Below are 12,500 nucleotides of genomic sequence, written 5' to 3'. Positions count from 1 at the left end.
TGTAAGAAAACGGCCCATCAACACGCAAATAGGCCGCTTTTACGTTCTGAACCGGTGTATCTCGCTTAACACGGGCGAAGTTTCATTTCTATGGGCAAGAATGAAGCAATCCACAATCGGAGAAGGTAGAGCTCAAGCTTAAAGCAGATGAATAAGGATGAAACTTTGGGTTTGATTAAGTTGGATTAAAAAAGTGACAAGAGTTGTCTTATGAAGTGTAAAAGACTGAAAACTGAAAAGGTGGAGTGTGTTGGATGTTTATGTGATAGCTGGCATCCACCTCATTTTAAATTTTTTCAACCTTAAGTTATTAATCACAATTGTCACAAAAGGTTTTTTCTTTTTTTGTTAAAATTGTCATACAAAGCTTTGACTAGTAAGGTTTGGTTCTTTTCTTTTATAAAGTTTGAAATTATAAAGTGCTCCTCTATTTCTTAATATTCTTTTATAAATATTTATATTTGAGTTTTATTATTTTCTTAGTAGACAATAAAGGTATGATGATATTAAATTCGTACTATCTATAAATTTATTTATTTATATATAGACAATAAGGCAAGCGATATTAATGGAATTTTATTAATTGCAATAATACTTTAATACTCATTATTCCAATTGCATTAATTAGTATAATCAATAATTTAATATTTTTAATCAAAATGATACACACAATTATTTTATATCAATAACCATCTTGTAAAATTAAATCGCAATCCATTCCACGATAATCGAAATTCTACCGAACCTGCGACTGTGTTTTTACTCTAGGCAAATGTCTACTTGGACTCAGAGTTAGGAACGGTTGTTCCGTTCACTAACCCAAAAACCTTAAGAAAATAATCCATATACATGGAAAGGAAAGGAAAGGATGACAATGAGAAAAGATAAAAAAAATTACAAAGATTAAAGAAACCATACGGGTAAAGGAGGGCCACCATGGTGAGTTGTGGGTCCAATAGAGGCAAAATGCAAAAACAAGAGAGTATCGCATTGCATGGACCCTATAGTAAAGGTTCCGAAAAAACTAACAATATTTCTGGTAAGTGTTCTCAAGTATTCTTGAAGAGTTGAGGGGCAAAGTGAGTACTACTATCGAAACAATTTCGTGATCTTCAATTGAGTTGTTTATTCCTGAATCAAATATTACAAACAATAAGATCAAGTGAAGATGACTTTCCTACATATCCCCGTTAGCTGAAGTGAGAATTTTTTGCAAACTTTCTCGTTTATCCTTTCCTCTAAAAACACATCCCAAAACACCAAAAAAAACCTACAAAAAAAATACCCTTCTCTTACCCAAAACCTATTCTAAAAACAAATTTTCTCTTTTTTTCTCCAAAGTGTTCCATTTATCATCTTATAATCTAATCTTCTCTCTTTAAGATTATAAATCAAAAACTGTAAAAAGAAAACGCATTTTGAACCGCTTTGAGGAATATATCATGTTTTCAGCCAATATTTGGCTTTATTATAATTGCATTATTTTCATTTTCAAATCACAATTCCGTTACCGCACTTTTCGCCCTATGTTGGTCTTCAACAACTCTTCTCTACTCTTCTCTTCTACAACTCTACAAAAATCATCCACGTGATACAAGTGTGTGCAGTGTCCATACAACAAACCCACCCCTAACCCCCTCAAACACCCTTAGACAAAACCTAGCACCACCATAGAATATTACAATTCATTACTGGACTGTACATATCATGGAAACAAGAGCACTCACAAGGATGAGAATTAATTAGCTTTTTATGTAAGTCTTAATTTCACAAAAGATTTAGAGCATGGATATATCAATATGTCTTCAATTGAAAATGAGATGTAGCTCTGATGAGAAAGTTTGTGTTCTGTTTCAGAGGTGGGTCCTTACATATTCCTAAAAGGTTTTTCCGTCGTTAAAATTTTGGGAAAATATTAATATCACAGAACTAAATTTGTTTGTAACCAGTAAATAGATGAATACTCATTAAACAAGACATGTTATATTTTTAGTTTCAGATTATTTTAGAAAGTATATACATATCGATTAGATGATAGGGGATTAGACTTGCCCAAACAAATAAATCAATAGAACAAAAAAAAATAGATGTCTCACCATCTCATTTACTGCAACTAACAAATCCTTGCGAGCCTTAGCAAAACGTTTTAATTGGCCTCCAATCATGTGAAACAATAATGCGTCAAGAGTCAATGACAATGACATACCAGGCCTCTGCACCTTCACAGCTACCAGCTCTCCAGAATGCAAATGAGCTGCACCACTTGAATCATCAACAAAGATATTGAGATCAAAATCAAGATAGATATCCAGCTTTCAGTTATTACATAATTTTAGAAAATAGATTATTTACATGAATGATAAGAGAATATAACCAATCCCACACTAAGAAGATAAAGATAACCTTTATAAACCTGGCCCAAAGAAGCTGCAGCAATAGGCTGCTGACTGATATCAGCAAAGATTTCTGAAACTCCAACACCCAACTGAGATTCTATGGATCTCATTGCAACAGATGTTGGAAAAGGAGGAATTTGGTCCTGGAACAGTTGGGAATACAAATTAACCTTGATGCTTGTTAGTACGGCAACATCATCTCTAAAGATGTTCACATAAAAGAAGAGAACCAAAACCTGCAATTTTGAAAGCTCTTGGCAGTATATGGTTGGTAATATATCTGGTCTAGTGCTCAAAGCCTGCCCAAGCTGCAGATACAATGAAACACGATTAACAACACCTTAATATAGAGAATAAACCACTCAATGTTGTTGGGATTATGGCTTTGACCTTATTGTGCAGTCGTAGAACACCTAATTTTCAAGCCCTATGTGAACAGCATTTATTTATGGACTGAGCTGGCAAGCATGGAGATTGAATATAAAGTGAAATTCTATTCTGAAAATTACTGCAGAAATTGAAAGCCGATTCAAGCTCTTTGTTGTGAAAATGGTAGGAGATGATAATGTATACAAGACAACCCAATGTCACATGATTCATGGTTAATAAAAAGATAAAATTAAATTTGAATTAAAAAAATCACACCCTATCCCCCTTCTCCACCTGTGCACCAATCTACCTCATCCCCCTGCTCCCACTGTGCACCACCCCAGCCCCACCGTCCCAAGGCCGCCACCAACAAAACAACCAACCACCACCACTGCTGATTATTGGTATAGCTCCAATTCTCATTAAATGTTGGATTTTTTATTATTTCATTTTTGCCTAAAATTTGAACTTGTTTTTCTAGTTAGTGATTGTAAGAATGTTTATAGAATCAAATTTTAGTCATTGATTATTATGTATTTCGATAATAAAAAACATTTCCATAAGTTGTTGTAATAATCAAGGGTTGGCGTGGTTGTACTACAGAGGAGGTTGTCGGGGTGAAGGGTAGAAGAAGGCTGGTGGCATTGAGAATAGGGAAGGGATAGGTGCACTGAGGGTAGGAGAGGAGGGGAGGGGTGGGCTGGTGGTAGTTAAGTTGGATGGAAATGGTGGGCTGGCAGTGGAAGGGTAAGTAAGGGCTGTCGACTGTCGTGGTGAAGTTGGTGGAGGGTGGTTTGGGATTTTATTTTTTAAACAAATTTCCTTTTTTTTGACCATTGACCTACATTTGTCGTTTACCAACAAATCAAAATATGCAAGAGGGAAACACCCCTCAAAGATTGTATTATTCATGATTAATCAATAGTTGGTATTATTAGAGAAAATGTTAAAAGGTTGTATTGATAATCATGAATAATGATAATAACAATAAATTAAAGTAATTGGTGTCTTGAGTGCAACAATCAAGTGTATGCATTAGTGTGTGCGCATAGAGATGGTATCCAACGGGTGTATTAAGATGGATGATTAAATTGCGTCTTAATGTGTGTGTTGATGATGGTGTTTAAGTGGATGTTAAAAACATGAAGTTATAGAGCTTTTAGAAGTGACTTAAACATATGATGTTAATGGGATGATGAATGATAGTTAATGAGGAGTTTAAGGGCCAAGAATGATTCTGCACAAGGTGCCTTGAATGAGCTATGAAATCAAAATGTGCAACCTGTTGTGTACTCGAACAAGCGTGATGTCGCTCGAACGAGCAAGCTTTTCAGACTTAATCCAGTAGCTTATTTAGTGCACCGCTCGAACGAGCATATGTAAGGCTCGAACGAGCACATCCTACAATCAGAGCATTGGATCCTGTTTCGAGTCTGTTGGAGTTACAAGAGCTGATTCTAATGTTTAATTCTTAGCCTTAATTATGTATGACACATTAATGTATAATCCCCTATAAATAGGGAGCTCATATGCTCATTACAAACACATCATAACACAAACCCCTAGCCTAAACACATAGCCCTAGTCTCTCTTACTCTCAATTGTAATACTTCATTGTAAGAGTTGTTATACTCCATTGTTATCTTATAAACAAGATACTACACACCTCGAAGTACGTAGTCATCATTGGGTGAACCTCCTTAAATACTTGTGTCAATTGTTTGCATTTTATTTCCTTTAAACATTGTCATTTTCATTGAAATACATATTAGTTCATCAAGGTACTTCATACCTTCGATCTTGGTGATATTAGAGTTTGATAATTGTTTCTTAGACTCTAATCAAGCTCCAATACTTTGAATAATACAACCTTTCAACATTTTCCTTAAAATAATACCAACTATTAATTAATCATGAATAATTCAATCTTCGAGAGGTGTTTCCCTCTGGCATATTTTGACTTGTTCGTAAACTACAAATGTAAGTCAATGGTCAAAAGAAAATTAAAAATACAAATCCTTTACACCCTCCACCACCCTCCACCACCACAGTCCACATGAACATAGTTATTCCAGAACATACTCACGCAAGTGTTTATGGGTTAGATACGTTCTCCACATCATATGGTTTTTGTATTTCTCAAAGTAATTTCAACAAATACAAACTCCCTCAAACACTCAATGTGTATACACTCAACTCTCAAACACAACATCATTGTTCGCTCACAAAGACAAGCTCTCACTCTCTTAGTTCAACAACCATAGAAGAATGTTTTTTGTTCTTCTCGCGTATTTCTAACCCTCAAGGCCTTCTGTATAACCCCTTATTCCACAAATTCCTCACGTCGACACCAAAAACGAGGTTCAAACACTATGTGCCCATTCAAGCACCATCATTGCTCATTTTAACAAGCTTCACTTTTTGTTCGAGCAAGCCTCCACCAGGCTCCACAGCCTCGCTCCACTTGCTTGAATATTGCCTGCACTGCTCGTAGAGGGTCCCATCTCTCATGTGCTCATTCGAGCAGTTCCCGCCAGCTACTTGTTGCGTGCCTTCTGTTTTGTTTTTCCTGTTGTGCCCTTTCGAGCTGCCTTCCACCCAACCTTTAGTCCTAGGCACTTCATTATGCAACTACCATACTCATTCGGGCATTAATCTCCTGCAACCCTTTGCTCGTTTTCACGCACATCAATCCACTTCATTTCTCCATAAACTGGATCATTCGAGTCTAAGATCAAGACCTTGCTTGCTTATCCAAGCCTCAAATGAAGCCACTGTTGCTTAGCTATTCACACACCAAAACATGATCAAACTTCTCTTTGAAGAATTGGGTTCTTGGCACAACACTCTTCATGTGGGTGAAAATCCAAAAAAAAAAAGACAAAAGTAAAAGCCAAGCAAGTACACAGTTCATCACATACTTTCTCCCTCCCTAATTTTCCGCATTAATTCACATGCTTTCTCCATCCCAAATTTCCAGTATTTACATGTGAATTCTCTAATTTCTTGCACAAGTTTCCTCTAAACTTCTTAGCTACTCCAATAATCATCTTTTTCCAGTCTTATTTCCTCTAGTTTACATGATTGAGACAAATCTTCTTCAACAAGCTAGTTTTATAGGACCTTAGTAAGAATACATTAAACTGACAAGAATAGAACCATTCTTCTAGCTTCTTCTTAATTCTGGACATGCCTCCAACTCAACCTATTCCCCCCTCTTAACAAAAGTAAAGGAGAAAAAAGTAAACACCTACCCAGTCAACCAAATATTCAAAAGACTAAGAACTCAATCAAGTATATGGATGTCATATATTCTTAGAGTGTAGATAAAACCAAAGGAAACATATTCAACCATAACAACCACTAGCCGAGAAAACTAGTAAAAACTATATTTCCAAAGCATTCCCGTACAAGACCTACTTCACAATATTCAATATAATCTTATAATATGGTGTACGAACTCTCCAAATTATTGTGGCTTTTGGGGGGCCGAATCGGATATTCGATTTTGATAGACAAGAAAAAATTAAGGAGATAACAAGCAAACTAATATGAATTCTTGACTAAGTATACATGATTGTATGTATGCAATCTCATATAATCCACATATCTTGATAAACAGCAAATGCGAAAACCCTCTCAAGAAGAGTCAGAATGTAAGAAAATGAGAAAATACAGAAATGAAGATAAGAAATTGCATAAGACAATAAAAAACCACTTGCCTTCACATAAAATGGCCCCAATCGAATTAGTGTTTCGCAAAACTGCAAAAAATTCATTGTTATCAAAGTGAGTCATAGGTGGTATCACAAAGGTACTTGAAAGGCAAGAGAAAATTTTCATATAGACATCACAAATTGCAGGAAATTCATACATGAAGGAAGGATTTTCTCAAACAATGAATATAGTAATATAAAATAAATGATTCACAACAAAATGAAAATTAAATACACAAGAAAAGAAATTCGTTTTGCATACACCATTATTTGTATATATCACAAATGTCAAACATAATTCAGTGTAGACTGTAGCATGTTCTTAGATGAAGAAGAATTCTTAGATACTATGATAATGGAGGTCAAGGTTATTTCATGTTATTAGCATCAGTCAACAGTTAGAAGAGATTTCAGAGAAATTGAGCTACTTGAACTCAATAAATGAATGAACAGAAAAGAGAGAAGGATAAAGTATAAGTGAGAAGAGAAGTAATAATTTATACAAGGATCAATCAGTACTACTAAAATAGAACAGTCTGTTATTAAAAACTAGCAGCTCATTAACAAACTCCTTGCTTCTTTACCCGCAAAAATTCTCCTATATGAGACTTTTGTCTGATTGAAGCAAACAGAAACATTAGTCTTTCCTTAACTTTGTTAAAGTGATGCACTAGTCTTTAAGTTCAGCAGCTACAACATCAATGGAACTAACGGCATGCCGTTTGTGTTCCATAGAGATATAGTAGAAATGACACAAGTTCAAAGTTCCCATGAAGAAAGAAAAAAAATTAGAAAAGAGAAGGGACCACAGCTCACCTTCGTGGCACGTTTGTGGATATCATCAACAAAAAGTTGCCATACAGACAACTTCAACACATAGTAGGAGATAACTGCAGCTCGGAATAAGGCCAGGAATGGCCCAAACCGATAAACTACAGAAACACTTCTGGAGCTGTAGGTCCCCAATACATGTCCAAATTCTTCCTCTAACGATTGTTTCCTCTGCTTTGCATATTCAGCAGATGGCCTCTCTCCATGCACGCTATTAAGGCTAGTAGAAAATCTGCACCAAATACCCCACTCTAAGAGACCAAACAGTTTAGCATAGGAGCAAGATACATATAAGTATCCTCACACAGTACAAATTACTCAGTTTTGGGGCTGGGTAGAGTAGTCTTTTCTCCTTCCACATGGGGTTGAGGGCAAAACAACTGGGTAAAAATTGGTCTTCAAAAGGCTGATCGATGGGGAAAAAACATGCATATCTATCAAATATGTTTGATGATGCCAATTTATACCCGCCAATTAAAATCTGCACCAAATACCTCACTCTAGAATCACTAAGATCAGAAGGCTACCCCAGCAAAATGTAACTGTAACAGCAATTCAATGACACTATCACATAAGAAATATTACTCATTTTACGATGTTTTAGCCCCTATCTCTAACCACTTACACTCAAGAATCAGGAAAAAAAAACATTATAACGAACCCAAGTATGCACTAACTTTATCCTTTGCTTTGCTTTATTGAAGTATATTTTTAAGTCAAGATATCTAACACAAATTTTCACACTAACCATTATAGTTTTCATGGATTAAAATATGAGTTTACATAGTTGTTTCTACCAATTGCTCATGAATCATGACATAAAATCCAAATGGTATACTTCCGTTAGCCCAAAGATAATTCCCCGGTTTCAAATGGTGTTATGCTGAGTACCAACTATTTTTAGTTGACGTTTTACTGAATCACTTAGACTTCTACTGAGAAGCATGCCACAGAAAGTTAAAAAATATCAAACATGAACTAGAATATAACAATGAAATTCATATCTTTCTTTCCTGGCAAAGCCAGTGCTAAGCAGCATGAACAGTATTCACTCACACTCTCATCTGGAGCAGAATCGATGCAAACTGAATATCTTCATTAACTCTGTGACAATTCCATCCTCGCAATGATAAACAACTCCATGTCCTCGCCAATGCTGCAAACAAAATTGATGTAATAAAGAAGAAACAAAATACAAAAACACATCAAAGAAGACAAATCCAACATAGTTTCTTATACTGTCCTAATGAAAGGAAAAAACAGAAGAAAAAAAAGTTCCACGCTTTACCCCATCATAGCCAACAAATAGTTTGTGTGTGTAAGAACTGTAGCCTTTGTAAAATCAAAAGTTGGAAAAGAGGGAAAACACAATGGAAAGTGAGGACGCGAGTTGCTATGCCTATACAGCATTGTCAACGATACCAATTGAAAATCTTTCAAGTAGCATTAAAGAAGAGTTCATCAATCAAGATGCATACACCCTCCCCCATTTACAAGCTACAAGCCAACATATAGTTCGACTGGTAAAACATCTGAAAGATGAGCAGCGGACAATAATTCATCAAAAGCACCAGCAAATACAATCTAAAAAATAGAGAAAAGGTCTTTCACATGAGGCTAACATCTATCACAACTCAGCTAGAATTACACAAGTAAACCACCCTAATATATCATTAGCATGTGCAAAGCGGTGTACAGGGCTCCATTGTCGGAGGGCCTCAAACACATGTGTACTATTTTACATGAGGTTAACCAAGTAAAAAAGATCGTAGTTGTTTCAAAATCTGTGAACTATGAAAGAAGCTAATTACGTCTGACATGCTATCTTTTCTTTCAAAAATCTCACTTTTGTTTATCTTTTTTACAAAACTCTCACTTCCGTTTAAAAACTTATATATTAGCTAGTTGGATAGCAAGTTTAATTAGTGGTTTGATTTTATCATATACTAGTATTTTGATTTATTTTTTTTCATAAATCTTAAGGGTCTATAAGATAGGCCCAAAAATTTACGAGACAACCTTGATCATTAGGGTAATCACCCAAATCTTCTAGCGCATGTAAACAATAGATAAAAATTGCTGAACCTTTGACTGAATTTAGAAATATTTACCCCTCATATATTTTGAAAATACAACTCCTACATAATTACAAGTTACAACAGCCAACAAGTAGTCATACAGTGGTAAACGAGTGACGAGCCCTCCAAAACCCATCCAAGAAGAAAGACATTAGCAGTAATAAATTATAATAAAGTAACTGCACATTGCCATGATAAAGGATTGTAGAGAAACAACCTTTTGGTATTACTAACAAAGATAAATTGGTACAGCCGACTGAAAATAACTAAAACACAAAATAACTAAAACGCCCAATACAATCGGACATATTTAGAACATAAACTTCTATAAAATAACTTGACCAAACAAGAAGAAATGGAATAGGATTTACCCTTAGAACCAAATGTTGCATGGCGATGGTAACGGAGAATCGCAGCGGTAAATCTCATTGAGGAATCAAACAAAGAGAGAATGTGTTGTGTGTGGTTTGCTCTTAGATTCCAGTTGTTCGACGAAATGCGCAACTGAATGTGGAGTTAAAAAATTTGAGAAACTAAGACAGTCGCAAACTCAGAGCTGTTCATTTCAAAAAAAAAAAAAACTCAGAGCGGTTAGAACAGGAAACAGAATTGAGAGGAGAGTCTGAGTAGACATCCTGCGTTGGCCTAATACTTCCACGTTTTATGTTTTGCTGAGTTCACTCGTTTTCCTCCTCGGCCACCACGATCACGGAGGAAGGAGACACTAAAATAGAGGTGTTAGACTGAAAGCAGCGGTGAAAGTTTGGTTTTGATTTCGATTTGATATAAATCCAAATCAAACCCAATAAAATTGGGTTTTAATATTTTCAATCCGAATACAAATTATAATATTTATAATCTAAATTGAACATAATTAAATTTTAAAATACCAATTTAAATTGAACCGAATAGAACAAATTGCACTGATTTGTATATATATTTTGCACCGAAAATTAAATTTGCATGTATTGTTTCAAACTTATTCTTTGTAAAGCTCCCAAGTAGATATTAATAATTTTAAGGTTTTTAATTTGAACAAGTAAAAAATTTTTAACAAAAATCTAAAAATAAGGGCAAAAATTCAAACAAATCAAATGGAAGATAAACATGTCTTTAACATTTCGATTTTTTCAGTTTTTCGGTTTTGTTGGACCCTAGACCAAGTCCAAATTGCACACCGAATTATAATTAAAATTCAGTCCAAACCAAACAAAATTTAAAATATAGTCTAACCAAATTACTTATTCAATTTGGTTCGGTTTGGTGTTCGGTTTTCACCAAATTACTTACACCCCTAGGTGAAAGAATCTAAACATAAGTATATTTGGGGAAAAATTGATATAAATAATTCGACCTTTAATCTTTTTACAATGAATAAATTTCACCTTTGAATTATTTTTTAACAATTAGTTTAGGGGCCGCGTGCGCATTTACAGTGAATAAATTCCACCTTTGAATTATTTTTTAATGACTAGTTAAGGGGCCGTGCCCAAGTTACACTATTGAATTCAATAATGTAGTTATACATTTTTATTAAGAATAATGCAAATGAAAATATCGAAACGTAAAAGCGTTGTAAAGAGTGAACGATGCAAGGGCCGGAGGTGTATAGTAAATCGTAGGTAGCATAATTAAAGTGAGACATGGAAAAATATTAAAGTCCATTTACATGCTAGACACTTGTCTTGTTATGGATGATTATTATTTACTTCATAGATCTACATTGCAAAATTGTGTTTTTTTGCCTTTGATGGTCAATCTAAGATATTTGTAATCTTTCAACACAAACTTTTCATTACAAGACACATGTAGTCATCAATGTAATTATGTAAACATCAGTTTGTGCAAGGTGCTATAATCTGTTGATTTAAGAAATTGAATATCAGATTAAAGAGAAGAAATTTAAAGAATGAAAAAATGAATTAATTAGCAAGAAAACTTAAACTTTATTAGCTAGAACCCTAAATCCCTAAAATGACATTGTACTAATTTAACAAAACTCACAAACAAATTGGAAATCAACCTCAAACAAACATAGAGGAGAAACAAAACTCACAAAACGCAAAATTTTATCATGAACCCTAACATTATTCGTCTGAAGTTGGTATGCAATTTTTCCCTCAAATCAAATTACTTCTACAAAGTAAGACAAACAAATTAAAAATAATTATTTGCATCTTTTCGATAATCAATCTGAATGTACTTACGATAACCTAGTAACAACAAACAAAAACTTGAAAGCAAGTAAATTTGAGCATTGGGGGGGATAAGGGGTGGATTGAGCTTAAATGGAACGGTTTCGATTGGACCAAGTCATGCAAAATGAAATGCGACCTTATTAGGGGTTTGGCACAATAAGCCCAACCCGGTCGACCCATATATCATATTTTCTAATTAAACAACATTTAACTACGTAAAGGTATTACACTCTTCACAAAACATATTATCTGGCCAAAAATTAAGTTTTGTTTGTTGGAAAAATAAATTATAGCTTGTACATATCTCCAAAGTTGAACAAGTATAACTATAAAAAATTTAAACATGACTACGTGTTTCCTTTTAGTATTCTTCGGCAGAGTCCATGTGTACCTTCGACTTTAGCTTTTTCATATATATATATATATATATATATATATATATATATATATATATATATATATATATATATATATATATATATATATATATATATATATATATATATATATATATATATATATATATATATATATATATATATATACATATATATATATATATATATATACATATATATATATATATATATACATATATATATATATATATATATACATATATATATATATATATATATATATATATATATATATATATATATATATATATATATATATATATGTATATATATATATATGTATATATATATATATATATATATATATATATATATATATATATATATATATATATATATATATATATATATATATATATATATATATATATATATGTATGTATATATATATATATATATATATATATATATATATATATATATATATATGTATATATATGTATATATATATATATATATATATATATATATATATATATATATATATATATAT

General features: G+C 33.2%; 1 protein-coding gene across 4 annotated transcripts in view; it reads right to left on the bottom strand.

The window, feature by feature from the left end:
* The window catches only part of LOC130817981 (uncharacterized), a 33,182-nt gene extending 22,979 nt beyond the window's left edge, over positions 1-10,203 (bottom strand). The window contains exons 1-7 of one of the 4 annotated variants that reach the window (XR_009043901.1): positions 9,762-10,203; positions 8,369-8,468; positions 7,298-7,544; positions 6,488-6,529; positions 2,633-2,704; positions 2,404-2,539; positions 2,097-2,254 (exon numbers count right to left, since the gene is read on the bottom strand). Coding sequence is in view for 2 of the 4 variants with exons in the window: in XM_057683989.1 (XP_057539972.1) it covers positions 2,097-2,254; positions 2,404-2,539; positions 2,633-2,704; positions 6,488-6,529; positions 7,298-7,544; positions 8,369-8,468; positions 9,762-9,819 (813 nt within the window). In the remaining 2 variants the exon portion in view is untranslated. The remainder of the gene's footprint in view (positions 1-2,096; positions 2,255-2,403; positions 2,540-2,632; positions 2,705-6,487; positions 6,530-7,297; positions 7,545-8,368; positions 8,469-9,761) is intronic. The other 3 variants (XR_009043902.1, XM_057683989.1, XM_057683991.1) reach the window with 3 other exon arrangements.
* Between the last annotated feature and the right edge of the window lie 2,297 nt (positions 10,204-12,500).

The sequence above is a fragment of the Amaranthus tricolor genome, chromosome 7 (assembly GCF_026212465.1).
Source record: "Amaranthus tricolor cultivar Red isolate AtriRed21 chromosome 7, ASM2621246v1, whole genome shotgun sequence".
Classification (NCBI taxonomy): Eukaryota; Viridiplantae; Streptophyta; class Magnoliopsida; order Caryophyllales; family Amaranthaceae; genus Amaranthus; species Amaranthus tricolor.
This window is presented reverse-complemented; position numbering and strand designations above follow the sequence as displayed.